This window comes from Pinus tabuliformis, chromosome 2_2, assembly GCF_031772625.1.
Source record: "Pinus tabuliformis cultivar Carrire ecotype Pingquan chromosome 2_2, CPIR1, whole genome shotgun sequence".
NCBI lineage: Eukaryota > Viridiplantae > Streptophyta > Pinopsida > Pinales > Pinaceae > Pinus > Pinus tabuliformis.
In genome coordinates this window covers 1,163,620,974-1,163,639,925 of record NC_142300.1, presented here as the reverse complement: position 1 = coordinate 1,163,639,925, position 18,952 = coordinate 1,163,620,974, and the positions used below count along the sequence as shown (strand labels likewise).

At 37.9% G+C, this 18,952-nt stretch overlaps 1 protein-coding gene across 2 annotated transcripts in view; it reads right to left on the bottom strand.

Moving 5' to 3' along the window:
* Positions 1-18,952, bottom strand: part of LOC149197567 (diphthamide synthesis DPH2 family protein) — a 299,511-nt gene that overhangs the window by 203,676 nt on the left and 76,883 nt on the right. For both annotated transcript variants that reach the window (XM_089405897.1, XM_089405898.1), the window contains one exon: positions 10,547-10,970. In XM_089405897.1, coding sequence (XP_089262023.1) covers positions 10,547-10,970 — 424 coding nt within the window. The remainder of the gene's footprint in view (positions 1-10,546; positions 10,971-18,952) is intronic.

Sequence of the window (18,952 nt, the reverse complement as noted above, 5' to 3'; positions counted from 1 at the left end):
CCCTTTAAGCAGTTATCATTGAAACAACAAGGGAAAAATAAGTCATCTCCTAAATATTACAGACCATACCAAATAATCAAAAAACTAAGTAGTGTGGCTTATGGATTAAAGCTACCATGCCATTGTCGAATTCAATAAACATTTCATGTATCAAGCCTCAAAAATGTATTGGGTGAAACTCAAACATCTCAAACAAAGATACCTAAGACCAACGAAGAAGGAAGGATCATATTAGAACCTAAAGGCATACTCGCTACTAGAGAGAAGGTACTACGATCCAAGACTATTACAGAATACCTTATCAAAAGGAAAAAACTTCCAGAAGGAGACTCTTTTGCAAATTCAATAGGGCAGCAAGTAGGTTAATTCTCTTTACTTAATAATTGCTTGTGTTACCTTTTTACTTATTCATTATTATTACAATGTGTGATACATCAAACAGCTACCAAAACAATACGAACAGTGACACAATATATAGGCTGCAAGACAGGGCCAAAATCCCTCCTCTTGAGGGGAAAACCCGTAAATCTCTTCTCTTCTTATAGAATCTTCAATTGACGAATACCATAACCTAGTGACTCAAACAAATATCAACTCAGCCTCCAACTGTAGTGACTTTGACCTCCCACTGTAGATCTGAAATTCTGGCTCACGACAATTGTTGTTGCTTCTCTTGGAGACTTCGATCTCTCTCGAATAACCTTCTCCTCCCTTTGCTAGTCTTTCTTTGGGTCTTAGGGCTAATAATGTTGATTTTTGGTAGCATCGGATGTGCTCTAAGCCTCAAAATTTACAGGGAAGCTTGGACACAGGTATTCCCCAATACCCAAAAACGTTTTGGGAAATTCCACCCAGAGACAGTTTTATTAAAATAATTAATTATTTTGAATGGGTGCCTAAGTCTAAACTTAGGAAATTAAAATAATTAAAGGGTATTAATCTAACTGTGTGTGAAACTTCTAGAAGAAGACGAGGATCAAGCCAAAACAATATGAGCCATTGATTAGGATCTAATCTAGGCTATTGGTTCTCAACAGAAGGATTATAAGAGGAGGCTTGATGGGGGGCATTTGGTAGATACAATGAGTGGGAGATCAAAGATCGAATTTCTGAAGTGAGCAGCGCAGCAATTGCCAAAGAGATTTGAAGTAATTTCTTGCATAGAGAGGCAGGGATAGTTCCGGTTAGAGATTTCTCCTAATTCAAGAATACTCAGCAAAGGAGGCAGAGAGAGATCTGGGAGAGACAGCGCAGAGGCTACGCTGGCCAGCGTAGGCTAACGCAGAGGCAGCGCAGAGCCTTGAGGAGATCTGTATTTTTGTTGGAGAGATCGATTTCTGAAGCCGGAGGACAGAATTGAAATCTTAGAGAGGCAAATCGATCAACGGAGGGAGTGACGTAGTCCCTAGGCGCTGTGACATTGGGCCTACTGTGCAGAGGCAACAAGGGACTAGCCATTCTGTGGCTGGATAAGTCAGGATCGCTAGTGCTAGTGTGAGGTATTTCTCACTAATCTTTTGTCCGTGATATTCTTTGTACTGGATAGCCAACAAGGCATCCAAAGATTGTATTCAAAAAACTACTGCTTAGTAATACAAACCCTCAGTTGCTGCACCGGCTTTCCCACATTGGGTTTTTCTAGGGACATTTGTCCAAAAATAACGGTGTCACTTGTGTGTTATTTCTTTCTTGCTCAGATTCTTGTTTCCGCTTCTAATTTAATTGGTGAAGACTGCAATGTATTAGTTTCGGTGTTTACTGTCGGCAACATTAAATAATTTGTTCAGTAATTAACAGATATAAGGAACTTAATCAATTGCTGCAGTGGTGATTCGGATAATCAAATTTTCACAAATAAGACACCCTAAGAGACCTTCACTTTCCTTTCCTTCTCTTCCTCTTCCAAGATCGAACGAGAGATAGTCCCAGTGCAAAAACCCTAATTTTGACCTTCTCAAGAGAGAGAGATCTAGCCTAAGCACTTTGACTTCTTCAATTTCCTCTTCTTCATACCCTCTTCTTTGACTTCTTCTCTTCCTCTTCTTCGCATAGAATGAGATGAGTGAATGTGTAGAATGGAGGACAAGTTCCTCTCTATATATAGGCTCTTCCAAGGGGTAGATGTGGCTCTTCATGTAGGCCGACTTGATCTTGGAGGTATTTCGACACTTTAAAGACAAAATATTTTTTTCTTTACAAGATACAATGTGCCCATAGGGTCTTCAATATATGACAATGACTCTTTAACCTAGGACAAACCCTAGAAGCACTCAATGGGTGCTTGACCTATAAAATAAAAGAACTTGAGCATGAAACCCATGCTCCAATAATAATTTCTTTTCATTTTATTATTTACAAGAATACATTTCATACTTATGAAGACCAAACCTAGTTACACATTCTTCAACACTCCCTCTTAACTAGGGAGGTATTCATAAGAGGTACATGGTCATTCTCAATCTGAAGAGATCTCATAAAAAGAGTTGGATTGGTAACCCATATGTCTAGCATCATATCAACCAGCATTGTTTACATAGCAAGGCCTTGACTAACAACTCTATCCACATGATCAGAGCACAATGTTGGCAAGACCAATGATTCATCGACACCATAATCATTGTCTCAGAAGGATCATACTCCACACAGGTGTTCAAAGAGTATGACCTTCCTTTGGACTATTCTTATCTTGGATAGCTAGTCCTCAAGAACATCAGTCCACGGTTACTCTTGTCTTCAATGCGGTACCACATTCTCAAAGAGTATCGAATGCCAGATGGTTACCCAATCCTCCATTCTTTGTTCCCAAGTAAAGACAAGAATGTAGTGTCTATCTCTCCCTCTCAATTAGGGAGGATACATCGACCAAACCAAGCTTGTCCCTCAAATATACAAGCTTCTTGTTTGGAAGTGACTTTGTCAATATATCAGCTACCTGCTCATCAGTGGAGATGTATTGTAGCTTCAGCACACCATTTTGTACTAGCTCTCGGATATAGTGATACTTGTTGTTTATATGCTTTGTCTTTCCATGAAACACTGGATCTTCAGACAAACGTATACAACTGGTGTTATCACAACGTATCACTATAGGGTTCATCGGTCCTTCAAACAAATCGGATAACAGCTTCCTCAACCATACTACTTCTCTGCTTACTTCACAAGCTGCAACATATTCAGCTTCAGCACTACTCAAAGCAACTGAGTCTTGTTTTCTGCTCATCCATGAGACCATGGAGGATCCCAAACTAAAACATCCTCTTGTAGTGCTTCTTCCATCTTTCTCATTGCCTCCCCAGTCGGAATCTGTATATCCAACTAATTGGACATCATTCCTTCTATCATACCTTAGATAGTAGTGGATGGTTCCATGTAGATATCTCAGAATATGTTTTCCTGCTACCCAATGATCATGCTTCCACTCCACTTGGAATTGACTAAGTACATTTACTGCAAAGCATATGTCTGGACGAGCATTCACCATGTACATCAATGAATCAATGAGTTGCATACACTTGGAAGGATCCAAGGGGCTAGATTCGGAACTCCTTTGTCTCTTCAAGTTTGTGATCATCGGAGTAGTCATAAGTTTGCAGTCCATCATGTCAAACCTTTTCAGTAACTCAACCACGTACTTTCCTTGACCCAAAATAAACTTCATTAGGTCCTTGTCAGAAATAGTAATGCATCAGCCCAAGATCATTCATGTCAAATTTTGCTGCTAGTTGCTTCTTACATTCTTCAATTCGACCTTCTACACCTATCAAGAGAACATCATCTACATACAGAAGAATGATTACAGGTTCACTATCTACAACCTTATTGTAAAGGTTGGAATTAGCAAAGTTTTTTGTGAAGCCTATCCTTTGAAAGTGTGCATCCATTCTAGCATACCATGCCTTTGGTGCTTATTTGAGGTCATATAGTGCTTTCTTCAATTCGCAAACATATGCCTTTCTATCTCTGACTTTGAATCCCAAGGGTTGCTCTATGTAGACTTCTTCATCTATTGTGCCATTCAGAAATGCAGTCTTGACATCCATTTTGTGGATGTTCCATCCCATCGATGTTGCCAGAGAGACTAATGATCGAATCGTTGTATATCTTGTTGTTGGAGAAAATGTCTCTTCATAGTCGATGCCTTCAAGTTAAGAGAAGCCTCTAGCCACAAATCTTGCTTTACACTTATCCATACTTCTATCAGTTGCATGTTTGATCTTATAGATCTATTTGGAAGTAACCACAGATTTGTCCTTGGGCCTAGGCACGATCTCCCAGACTCCATTATTCATTATAGATTGATACTTTTCATTCATGGCATCCTTCCATTCTCGATTATTTACAGCTTCTTCAAAGGAGGATGGTTCTGCTTCTATCAGTTTTGTCATGTATGCAGCATATCCAGAATATCTCTGGTTTCTTGCTTTCTCTAAATGATCTTGTCACTGCTCCATGACCTTCTACATCCAGTAGTGTAGATTTCAACCAATTTGGTCTTTTTCTTGATTCAAGGATGACCATAGGTTGAACAGGGGCCTTCTTCATGGTGTGATCCTTCTTTTCCTTGGTCAACTTCCTCCTCAAATATCAAAAATTCTTCATCATCAGAATCTATGGAAAGTTCCTTTGATCTCTTGAATGTTATGCTCTCATCAAATATGACATCACGATTGACTTCTATGTGATGTCCATCTCTCATGTAGATCCTATAAGCTTTTGATGAGTTGTTATACCCAACAAATGTTCCCTTCATGCCTGAAGGTTCCAGCTTCTTTCTTTTTTCCTTTGGTATATGGACATATACACGATACCCAAAGATCCAGAGATGATCTACAAATGGCTTCTTTCTAGTGAATACTTCTTATAGAGTTTTGTTGCCTAGAGATCTGTGGGGACTTCGATTCTGAATGTAGATAGTTGTCTTCGTGGCTTCTCCCCACATAAACTTAGGTAGATCCTAATCGTGTAGCATTGCTTTTACACTTTCTTCAATGGATCTATTCTTTCTTTCTGCAACTCCATTTTGTTCAGGATTATATGGGACTATCAGCTCCCTCTTAATCCCAGACTCCTTACAGAATGCTATAATCTCTTTGGATATATATTCTCCTCTATTATCAGATCTTAGTATCTTGATTCTTCTTTCTGTAAGATTCTCCACTTTAGCTTTGAATTCTTGAAATTTTGTAAATACTTCGTCCTTGGTTTTCATTAAGTAAACCCAGGTCTTTCTTGAATGATCATCTATAAATGTGACATAGTATAGATGACCTCCAAGTGATTTAGGAGTCATAGGACCACATACATCAGAGTGAATGAGATCCAAGATTTCTTTTGACCGTGAAGCACTGCTTCCAAATGGTCTCTTGGTATTCTTACCTAATGCACATCCTTTACAAACACCTTCATGATCTTCTTTCAGATTAGGAATTCCATCTACTATGGAACTTAGGGTTGGAAGGATTTTGAAATGTAGATGACCAAATCTTTGATGCTAATGTTCATTGGGCTAATTTCAATGTGAACTAGGGCTTGACCCACAGGAGACATTAATCTATAGAGTCTTCCTTCTCGAATGCCTATAACTTTGGCTTGATCTATACTTGAGTCTTTTCCCCAGACAACGACCTTTCCATCAATGAAGCTTATTCTATCACCCTTATCTTCTAGACTTGAAATAGAAAGTAAATTCTTGTGCAAACCTGGAACGGAGTGAATGTTGTTGATGTGGATGTTGCTTCCATCTTCTAACTTTATGGAGGTTGATCCAATACCTTTTACGGGATAGCTCTTGTTGTCTCCAAGTTCCACTGAATAAGCAGACTTTCCTTTTGATAAGGCCTTCAATCTATTGGAGTGACCAGTCATGTGCCTTGATGCACCACTGTCAATTACCCAAATGTCTTCATCTTGAAATGTGCTAGAGAGAGACAAGAAGAGACCTTCATCCCTTTCTTTGATTGATACCTTCTTTGTAGAGAATAAGAAATCCCATGTTTCCTTAATGCCTTTCTTGAGATGGCTTGTAATCTTCTTGATGAACTTCTTCACTATAGAGGAGATCTTCATGATGCCCTTATATAAGCTTAGCCCTGATACCATGTTGAGAATTCAATAGGGCAGTAAGTAGGTTAATTCTCTTAGCTTGATAATTGTTTGTGTTACCTTTGTACTTATTAGCTTTTTTCCTTATTATTACAATGTGTGATACATCAAACAACTACCAAAACAATAAGAACAGTGACACAGTATATAGGCTACAAGCCAGGGCCAAAACCCCTCCTCTTAAGGGGAAAACCCATAAATCTCCTCTTCTTATAGATTCTTCAATTGACTCAGACAAATACCCTTCAAGATCAAGATCAACTCGACCTCCAATTGTAGTGACTTCGACCTCCCACTGTAGATCCAAAATTCTGGCTCATGGCAATTGCTGCAACTGTTGTTGCTTCTCTTTGAGACTTCGATCTCCCTCGAATAGCCTTCTCCTCCCTTCGCTTGTCTTTCTTTGGGTCCTAGGGCTAATAAGACACCTTTGCTTGCCTTTCCTTCTTTTCCTCTTCCAAGATCGAACCAGAGATAGTCCCAACGCAGAAACCCTAATTTCGACCTTCAAAAGAGAGAGATACCTAGCCCAAGCACTTTGACTTCTTCGATTTCCTCTTCTTCGACTTCTTCTCTTCCTCTTCTTCGCATAGAATGAGATGAGTGAATGTGTAGAATGGAGGGCGAGTTCCACTCTATATAGTATATATAGGCTCTTCCAAGGGGTAGACGTGGCTCTTCATGTAGGCTGACTTGAAAGCTCATTAAGCCAACTTGATCTTGGAGGTATTTCAACACTTTAAAGAAAAATTATTTTTTTCTTTACAAGATACAATGTGCCCATAGGATCTTTAACCTAGGACAAATCCTAGAAGCACTCAATGGATGTTTGACCTATAAAATAAAAGAACTTGAGCATGAAACCCATGCTCCAATAATAATTTCTTTTCATTTTATTATTTACAAGAATACATTTCATACTTATGAAGACTGAACCTAGTTACACATTCTTCAACAGATTCATCATGGGAGACAAAACGTTTTCACCAACACCCAACATTGCCTATGCTTTGAAGACAAAGCATTTTAAGGGAGAGGCAATGTTATGAATAAAATATTCATAAATTATATATATATATATATATATATTTTAAATAATAAATAAATATTAAATTAAAAAAATTAATTTAATTAGTTGCCCATTAATTATGTAAGGGCATTATGTCAAAAGACATGTTTCTAACCCTTGTGGTCAATCAAATCCTATAAAGGATAACTGCCCGAGGACTCGTAGGATGTCATCTAATATCAAATAATAGCATATATATTATTATGAACACAAATGTGTCATCCATTGGAAAATTACAGCGAACTGCATTTACCATCGTATCACCATGAAGGACTTTGGCTATGTCATGCTAATTTTGACCAGAGGAGAATGATACATTTACCTGAGGAGCCATGCTAATTTCGCTAAGGATAAATGGCCGAGGATACTCACATTGCCTGCCCCAAGATGGAATGATCTATAGACATTCATGTGAAGAGTCACATCACCTACTCCAAGATGGAGCGATCTATAGACATGCATGTGAAAAGAACACTACATCAACATAGCAAACTCATGAACTTTTCTTGTGGAGGAAAAAATTTAGCTAAGGAGAAAAATGTTTGCAACCAAGGAGAATACTTTCCTCACTAAGGGGGAGTGTTGATTTTTTTGTGTAGCATCGGAAGATATTCCTGCATGCTGAAGTTGGCCTAGAAGAATTACAAAGAATTAAATTAAAAATTTTGATTTTTGAATGACAAGTTGGCCTAGAAAAGTCAAGTCGGCCAGGGAGGGTGAAGGGGCGTGTCCCTTGGGTTATTTCACCCCATTCAACAAATATAAATAGATAATGTGATGCCTCATTTTATCAAGAAAGCAAGAACAATTCTTCTTCTCTCTTTATCCTTTCTATTTTATTTCTTGAGGCCGTGTGTGTGGGAGAAAGGACAACTTTGACCAGGAAGTTGATCTTTGTTTTCTGGACTGAGTTTTATCAGCATTGACTGAGCTTATTTGACCTCTATTTTGACCGAATTCACTGGGTGTTGAAGGAAGTTGTTTGACCACAAAACAAACTGGATTTGACCACAGGAGTTGACCACAGGGCCGAATTTGACCAGGGCGAAAGTTTGACCAGAATTGACATTTTAGCTGGTTTGACAAGCATTGGCTAGTTGCTGATTTTGACCAGTTTTGACTGGCATTTTGACTTGGATATTGGCACAGATTTCTAGACAAATTGTTGATTTGTAAACATTGCTGAAGAATAACTTCTACTAAAGAAAATTTGTTGGGTTTCCCACAGTAAAAATATTGTCTCTGTTGTGCATGGTTGTCTTTCTATGATTTTTACTATTTCCACTGCATTTACAATTTTACTGTTTGATTTTTTCTTAAGTGTAATTGCTCAATGATATCAGTGGCATAAGAATATAGTGTGAAAATCATTAGGAAGTAATTATCAGGTAGAAAATTATATCTACTATATATCTTGTAGAAAAAATCAAAAAAAGGAGCAATGGAACAAGAGTGTATGAAAAATTTGTGGCCTAGCAGAGCCAAGAAACAAGTTCTTCTGACACGGAATTGCAGGGACTGAAAGGAAAATTGGGAGTCAAATGAAAATATATATTATGCTCTATGTGAATTTGGTCAGCACCTCAGGTATCATAAGAAACAAAATTCTCATCGTCAGGCCAAGTTTGTAGAGAGAATTCTTGCTGGACAAAACATGTGTGGCTATATCCAGCAGCAGCTTAGAGAAGGAGAAGGAATTCAGGAAGAAAATTATTAACATGGATGATATGTTCAAATGCCAGCCTCTAGTGTTTGTAATCGAAGTGCTTCCCACTGCAGAGTTTGGCCTTCATCGAACCCTGGAATTTTCAGTAGAAATGACAAGCAAGTTTGTGGAAATCAAATTATTTCATGTTAGTTTCTGATTTATCTAATATGCTTAAAATGATTTGATACATAGGAAGATGGACCTCGATGTATGAACCATTTTTATGTTGTCTAGGTATTCTAAAATTGTTGAACTTTTGATGCCAGATATGATTTATTTTTCTCACAATTATTTATACCCAAAAAATTATTTATACTCAAATTAAAATCTGAAACTGTGAAAATAAAGACATTGGTGTTCTCAACTTTCAGAAATAAAATATGCAGCAGAAAATTAAATAGGAAATCACCACAAGATAGCAAAATTATTCTCCCAATAAATCTCCCTTCACTTCATATTAAAATCCAGAAAAACTATGGCCCAGAACCGCAGAAATTACATAGAAAATACAGCAATGAAACCTGCAGAAATTCGACCCCTCTCAGAATTCGACTTGCACAGTATTTAGCATCCCTGTATCAATTCGGCCTGCCTGTTGGAACTCGGACTCAGCTGCTATGGCCTCCTCCACGTGGCATACTCACAGCCTTCTGGAATTTGGCCACTCTCATCTGTTACGGCCTTCTCCTACAATCACCACACACTTGGCCTGACCACAGATCACTTCTCAGCCCTCTCTGCCTGCCTGCAGATCACTTGCAGCCCTCTCTTCCTGCCTTCTAGAACCCTATTTATCTCAATCTGCCTGCTAGAACTCAGCCTGCCAACATGTGCTCATTTGAATCTTGTAGCTGCACCCTTTTCCTCTTTCTCCTCAGTCACTCTAGCTTCTCACTCATGAGAAAATCGCTTTCTAAATATGCCAAAAGGTGTCTCCAGCTTCTCCCTTAGGTTCTCTTTATAATTTCACTTGACCCAAATCCCTAACTTCAAAGTGATAGAGAGCTACGATTAAATCCTAACCCATTTAGATCAATGGTTGAGATTAGATCGAAGTCACTTAAATAATTAGATTATTTATCCTTATAAATTTTAGCGCAATAGCCAACAGTAATCAATAAATTAATTAATGTGCTTTTCCTAAGTTTAACTTAGGAAAAAAATCATAATAATTGCTCCTTTCAAGCAAGCACCTAAAGAGGACTCTCTCTTGCATGCTAGACACTTACCTATGCAGAAGAACTTCCGATGCTACAAACATCAACAGAAGTTTTATTGAAAGTTTCAGTTCGGATGGATATCTGAAATTAGAATTGTCCTAGTCTGAGTCTCTTTTTGGATGTTATAGATCTACTTGGTGCTCTCATGAATGAAAGTTTTCATATAAATAAGAAACCTTTTTCTGATAAAAAATGAGGGAGTGCTTGATGCATCTCCTGAAACAAATATATCTAAACTAAGTATAACCATAAAACAAAATAGTGAAAGGGAGGAGAACAGGAGAATTCAACTAATCTATATCACTACAAAAAAGAGAAGGAAGGGATTTCAGACAGAAAAGAAATGCAAACAAATGAAATTCAAAATGCAAAACAGAACATGCACCAAAGCTTCAGGTTGTAAGAACTCGGATCATATACATTTGTGACAGAGCTGGCAAATGATACCTACTCCGCATGCATTATATGTAAGCATGACATTTGAAAATGCTGGACCTTCCTCGCCAATCCAAACAAGCATATAGTCCTCCATTTTCTGGTGTCCATGCAGCACCCATTTCAAACCCCCAAGTCGATACTCAGAGGAGCTCTTCAATGATTCATTTTGGTTCAATCCGGCCAGCAACTCATTGGACAAGTTGCTTTTGGTACCACCTGAAGGCTGGTCACAGTACAGTGCATCATTTTCTAAAGCTTCATCTCCATCCTTCCTAAGGATGCTTTTCACACAAGGTAATGTAGGATCCATTGCTGAGCATAAAACTTCTGCAAAATTTATTGCTGTGCTCAATCTACTTCCTGTAAATGAGTTAGACCCTACTTCCTCCTTCAGCTGGCCTATTGCATAGGCATAATCCAAACTGAAGAGGACCTGCTTAAGAAAACAAAGATAAATATCAGAAATCTAAAGCAAACAGAAGAGAAAATGGCTGTGCCATAATATTTCCTCTATATACAAATTTAGCATCATAGCTGTTTAAAGACAAATAAAGAATGCCTTATCAGTATCACACACCAATGACCAAACATTCATTTTAAGACACATTTTAAATGCTACAGAATCACAGACATCTCCTAATTCACTTAACCACATTGGAACTCTGCTAAGGAATTAAAAAAGTTATTTTCTGTTTTCCATCAAAGGTCCACCATTTCAAAATTAGTTTTATGCTACTCTTGAGCGACATTCCAGGGTTGGGACTAATTAAACTTCATGAATATTCTTTCAATGAAATAAGAATATCTCATTGCTTATATTGATTACAGAAGCTAAAGGACATGGTCTTCAACATATTTATGTTACAAGCACAAATGTCCTCATGATAAAGAACCCAGAAACACAACGAAAAGTAAAACAACTTGAAAACCCAAGAAAGACTTGTGGTGTTTACAAGATAAAAATGACATCTTTGGTTTTTGCATAGATAGGCTCATGGTACCTTAGGCACTTACTCTGCCCTGCGGTATTGTCATAAAAGAATGCCCTTTTTAAATTTAAAAGGCATATACAAATAAACCTTTCCAAGGCATTGAAAACCATATATATGAAAAGCAAATCATGGGACAATCTGACAATAAAATGCTTATAGATTGCCTTCAATCTTTTTGTGGTATGTAATTGCTGGATTTCGATTAGCATTCAAAATAGAGATTGGAAATATATGAGAGAATTATTTCAATAATGCAGTCATCAAATAAAATCACATGGCTTTCTTTTAGATGACAGTTAGTAAGTTATCCCTATTGTTGAAATTAGTGCAGCGTCGGGAAGAATTTCAAAAGGGAAACCCTTCTGCTCCAATCAAAGTCCATTGTGCCCCAAAGGAAGCGTCCATGGAATATTATATATATAGAGAGAGAGAGATAAGAAAATTCATTTAGATCATGGTTTGAATTATGGAGGGAAAATCATTTTATTCAAAATCCAAATTGAAGGTCGGCTCCTTAAAATGAATCCTCATCAAATTATATAAATAGGCAAGACGTGATGTCTCATCAATAAGGATATCAAATCACATAAAAAGTTGACTATTCTCTGAGGATTTCATTATACACAAGATTTTTGTTGCTCGATGTTTTTGGTTCTTCACATTCACCAGTCATCACACCTGTATCCTTTACAATGGCTCGCACATCTGTTTGATGGCTCATTCGTTGAATATACATATATACGATGACAACAAGCCCCTCACATTATTGTCTTTCGTTCTTATCGCTACAATACTTGTGTTTCTGGTATAGGACTTCGATGGTCGCTCCCTTTATTTGGCATCTGCTCTCATTATAATGACACATCGTGGCTAATAAGAATTCGGTTACTCTGTTCGATGATATCCTGCTCTATGTCATATGCTTTCACTCTATGTCCTATGCTTTATGCTCTATACATGACAGCATTGTAATGACATCGCTCATATAAACGATATGGTCACTTGAAATGATACCGTAACATGTATAGCTCCAACACTGTATATACATATATTAGGATCCTTCGCAATATATTACTTGACTCGCATCACATAAGAAAGACGAGTGATCTCACCGCTTTGTATGCTCGGCACAGTGGTTTATATGTGTGGTTATTTGGCACAGTAAGTCTTGTCACGTTAAGTCGTGGCACTGCAATATATATACAGTATGTCTCTGCCTTAGATCTCGGTGTTAACACAGTAGTAAATGGTGTGAAAATTTCTAACACGAAATTTTACTGCAGTAACTGATTTAGTTCTCCTACTTATTTTCCATAATAAGTTATTACAAAAACCCTTCAGTAAACATCAAAGTAAATTCTATTGTAGTTGTCACATAATAGCATAGAGAAAAGAACAGTGAAATACAAGCACAAGAATCAATCACATCAACACAATTATTTTTGGACAATAGTCCCCGGAAAAACCCAATGTTGGAAAACTGGTGCAGCAGATGAGGGTTTATTTATTATTCTTCAGCAACAATCTCTTTACAAGGAATGATTTGCAAAACATATAGAAATCTCTGAGAAAACACCTGAGATAATTTTCCTCCACCCTTTGGAGAAATTCTGACACCCAAGAGACCCTCCAACCTCCACTGCGTCACCTCTGCATCATCTTTGCATGAGGACTGCGTCCCTTGCTGCGCTGCCTCTCTGAGTTGTTCCTCTGCATTGTCCCTCTAATGCACTGCGTCCCCTCTTCCTCAGTCTCCGACTGATACTGATACCCTCTTCTCCCTTCACCCTGCAACTCTCCCTCTAAAATCGAACTCTTGCTTCTTGAGAATCAATTTCCCTTGGGTTAGTGAGTATTTGCCTGGTGTATCTCTAAATGACTCTCAAGTCTTCATTTATACTTTTCCTATTGAGATATCAACGGCCATGATCTAATCTCTAATCAACGGCTAAGATTAAATTAGACTTGATCCTCGTCTCTTAAAAGCTTCTCACCCATATTTTCATTAATACCCATTAATATTTTAATTTTTCTAAGTTTAGACTTAGGAACCCCATTAAAAATATTAATTATTTTAAGAAAATACAATCCGGGGGGAATTTCACCAAACGGTTTATGGGTCTTGGAGATCTCATGTGTCCTAGCCCCTTCACAAAATTTCAGAGCTAGAGCACATCCGATGCTACCCAAAAATCAACAAATGGTCTCAGTTCTGTGATGGTATCAGCATTATTACATTATATATAATCTCATCTCTGTTATGGTCTCGGCACTATGGATTTTTCTCTACATCATATATATGTGATCTCTCTGCATTATATCATGTATGTTCATTGAGTTAAGTTTGGTAGCTCAGTGCATTGGTTTGGCAATGTAGTTTGACATATTGGCACAGTATTATATGGAATTTATCAAGCTCTAACTCGCTCTAGCAATTAAATCTCAGCACAATAGTATATGATGAATATTTGAATGCTATATGTATGGCACGTCTTAGCTCCAGTGGTATATGGCGATGGATGGCATTCCTGCTTAGTTCATATGGTATCGCTGGAGTCTATACATCAATAGCATGGCTCACTTCAATAGTATGACACAGTGTGTAGTAATTGGTATAGCATTTATGCAGTAACAGTGGCATGGCAAAATAATATTGGCACAGGCATAATGATATGATATCTTGTTCAGTATTGTATTGATATTGGCATGTCAACATCTTTTATATGCAGAGTCCTTTTTACAAACACTGACATGAAACCCTAATACCAGATCTTGCTGGCATCTATCGTGATTCCTATGATGATAACAACATGTTCATGACAGTTGACAGTTGTGACAAAAGCCTTACTATTGTTAGTATTGGTATATCAGATTGTCAACATCATCATACCAAAGATGTCTGTATTGACATCACAGTGATAACAGTATCTTTATGGTTAGGGTGAAGCTATGATTGTTGCTCTCTTGTATTTGTCTCATTCAGTTCACAAGTGAAATTGTGAACTGACTTAGAAAGGCCTGATATATATATGATGTCTCATATCGATATACTTTGTATCTCAACTGGATGAAATCTAATAGAAGAAGAAGAATTAATTTTTTGGGTTTTCCCCCTTGTGGGGTTTTGCCCTAGTCTCTGACCAAATACTGGTTTCTCTATTTGGGAGTGATTTTCTTCTGAAGTTCCTTTTATTATTCTTTTTCATTGGTGATGATATTGTTCTTTCTATATAATTGCTAATGATGTGATGATGGTATGGGGTGAATGCATATGTTAATGATGAAAAATATAAATGCAATCATCAAAAGCAAAGAACAATATAGCACTAAGAAAAAAATAACATGGTATCAGAGTTGGGCTGAAGAAAAGTCATGGATATCACCCCTATGAAGACATTGTTGATGGAAGCAAATAAAGATGGCAAAGACCAAAAAGAATGCTAGGGTTTGAAGGAAACCCTAGAACCCTTGTTAGGGTTTGGTGGATAGCATGAGATTAGGGTTTGGAAGAAAACCTGAAGCATGGTCTATGCCTGTAGTCTTGAAATCCTAGCTTGATAAGTAAAAGCACCTGTGCCAGATTCAATATAATTCTAGATTCACTCCAGGAAACAGAATGTTTGGATTGGTTGATGATAGTTAAGGCATCTCTGATGATGATGATGTTTGTTGATGACCGATGGCACCTCATGATTGAGAAAGGTCTTGGAACAATGATTCTGTGAACGGTTGCATTTCTTTTGTAAACTCTTGGTGATAGGATCAAGAGGGAGTTGATCTCTTCCTTCGATCCTCATTAAAGATAAGTACCTTCTAGATTTATGTTATGACACTGCTCTTGTTTACATTTATTTTGATTGTTAGTTATCCATCCTGCCTAGATATTTTAAGTATTTGAGTATTTCCAACCTCCTGATGAAGATGTGATTAGTTGATCCTTCTTAAGGATCATTTGGATGCTAGCTGGTGCAGGAACACGATGAACGCTAGTACAAAAAATAGGAAGCTAGAGCAATATGCAAGCTCTACTGTTGCCAATGACAAAGAATATATGTTATCTGAATGCTACAAGTTGATAAAGGTATCTGAATATTACGAGGTATGTATAATATATTGTTTCAATTTAGTTGCAATGTTGGATGGCAAGTTAAGCCTTGAGGTATGACAAGAATATCACCCTCATAGATGACTTGATTCATGCATGTCAGTTACATGCATATGAAAGTAAGTTTGATCTCTGGTACATGTGATATGATGTTGCATTTCATAGTAACAGCTAATATGGTCTCTTTGATGTAACCAATCTATACCTGTCATATGACCTTGATGGATATCCTGATTGTTGTCTAAGATAAAGAAACATCGACTTTGATATACGGTAACATGATACTATTGCCAATGCTTGTAACGAATGCGGTAACCCTAATGGCATTAGTATGATTATAAAATTGATACTTAGGTTTCATTTAATAAGTTGTGATGTCTTATAAAATGAGACAATGTGACCAATGGATACCTCGACTTAATAATGGGACTCTGATGGAATATTTGTATAATGTGATATCGAAGTGATGAAGTCAATTAACCTTTATTGGATGTTTAATGACATGTTCATATGTGACATTGAAGCAGTTGATGATGACTAGTCATGATCATGATGTATACATGTATGAGAACCTAATATAGTTTGACTCTATGATCTGACAATTTTATTGATACATGACATATGTTAGAGATGTTGATTTATGATGAGTAAAGAAGCTTCTCATTCAAAGGGAGAGATCCTTGATGAGATCCCAGCACCTACTAATTATTTGTGATAAATGATTAGAAGTCACATGATTGCAAAATGAAACAAATAACAAATGATGTTATTTTTAAATATTGAGCTAACAATTTTTTGCTAACAAGGATGGTTTACCCAATGCACTATAAGATTCCACCTCTCATATAGAAGTGTTGTTATGACATGTTGGATTGCATTTATAATTTATTGTTATTGATGGATCCTTGTATGCACTCTGAGTTAGACAAACTCTGGTCGCAGCTGGGACAAAGACATAAAGTTGTTGTATGAGACAAGCTTAGGCTTGCGAATGTTGCCTCCCTGCATGAGAGGGAGAAAAGATGACTATGATAGACCTTTCTTTACATTATATATTTTCTCTAACGTTTGATGTCCTATATGAACAGGAAAACAAAGAACTGTTGCTCTTGGTAATGTATGAGGAAGTGTGATTGAACACTTCAATAAGTTGTTTGAGCTGGCACCAGATACAAGCACTTTGATATGTTTTTTATCTTCAAAGAGGAGCACGAATTGATGGATATGACAATCCTAGGTAAGGGTTTGAACTTATTGAGGACATTGAGCTGGCTCTTCTTCCCTGTCTGAGCTCCCAGGGCGGGGAATGGAGTTGGTAGGCTCATGGGGATGAGAGACCTCTGACCGATAGGGTGTATAGAGATCTAGCATCTCCCCTAGTCGGAGTATGCCCCAGTTAGCATCCTGCCCACTTTGTGGGATAACCTCCTCATTTGGCCAATGGAATGAGAGACTTGGGATAGAGTTTGATCCCTACCCCTTGCAATAGGTGGATCTCGCCCAAGTTGGTGGATGCAAGTTTTCTACCATCTAACTCTCAAGGGTCAAGATGGGAAGATCAGGGACAATATGGTAGAGTGTGATCCTTACCTCCGATAAGTTGATCTCATCTTTTGTCAAAGACTTTGGGATAGAGTGTGATCCCTACGCATTGCGGTAGGTATGATCTCGCCCATTGTCTTTGGATACAGGGTGGAAGCAGAGGGCTCCCCTATGGTGATTCTTCTTCTTTGGATTCAAAAGCGTTCAGTGCGAGATGAGCAGAGATGAAAATGAGACAATTGATGGGAAGATCAGCAGAGGCAATTGGACAGTTATGATCCTTACCTCGTATAGCAAGTGGTATATCGCCCATTGATTGCACAATGGGATGGCTGTGATCCTTGCTTGGTAAACGGTATCTCGCCTATTGCTCGATATAGGGTGGTAACCAGATGCTCCCTTATATGAGTTAACTTGGGGTGAGAGTGTCCCATAGGGCTTTCCCCTTTGTCACGGACAGGAGGTGAGAGTGTCCCATAGGACCTTCATCATTGTCATTGGATTCAGGGTGGTAGCATTGGCTCCCCGCTGGCAGATATTGCGGGTTGAGCTGGACTTCCCGACATGGTTTTAGGTTGAGCAGGGCTCCCTGATGTTGTTCCAGATTGAGCTAAGCTCTGATGTTGTTGTGGGCTTGGTTGGGCTCCCCTATGATATCTAATCATTCTTCTTTAGATTCGAGTTGAGACATGACTTGATGACTGATGATTCTTCTTCTTCCTCTATTAGATCGAGATTGTTCAGTTGATGATCAAAGGAACTGAGTTGAGATAGATGTTTTATCGATATAGATGAGACTATGGACATGGAAATTCCTCCCTAGCTGAGAGGGAGTGTTGAAATTAGTGCAGCATCAGGAAGAATTTCAAAAGGGAAGCCCTTCTGCTGCAATCAAAGTCCATGGTGCCCCAAAGGAAGCCTGCATGGAATTTAAAAATATATATATATATATAATTAAAAGAAAATTCATTTATGATCATGGTTTGAACTTTGAATTATGGAGGGAAAATCATTTTATTCAAAATTCAAATTGATGGTTGGCTCCTTAAAAGGAATCCTCATCAAATTATATAAATAGGTAAGTCATGATGTCTCATCAATAAGGAGATCAAATCACATGAAAAGTTGACTGTTTTCTGCATAAGATTTCTGTTGCTCGACATTTTTGGTTCTTTGCATTCACCAGAGTCATTGCACCTGTATCCTTTACGATGGCTTGCAAATTTGTTTGATGGCTCATTCGTTGAATATACATATATACGATGACAATGGGCCCCTCGCATTATTGTCTTTCGCTCTTATCACTACAGGACTTATGTTTCTGGTACAGGGCTTCGATGATCGCTCCATTTATTTGGCATCCGCTCTCATTATAATGACACATCGTGGCTAATACTAATTCGGTTACTCTGTTCGATGGTATCCTGCTCTCTGTCATATGCTTTTGCTCTATGTCCCGTACTTTATGCTCTCTACATGACAGCACTGTAATGACATTGCTCATATAAACGGTAATAGGTATAGTCACTTGAACTGATATCATAACACGTATAGCTCCAACACTGTATATACATATATTATGAGCCTTCACATCATATTACTTGACTCGTATTACATAGGAAAGACGAGTGATCTCACCGCTTTGTATGCTCGGCACAGTGGTTCATATATGCACGGTTATTTGGCTCATTAAGTCTTGTCACGTTAAGTCTTGACACTGCAATATATATACAGTATGTCTCTGCCTTAGGTCTCTGCGTTAACATCGTAATAAAT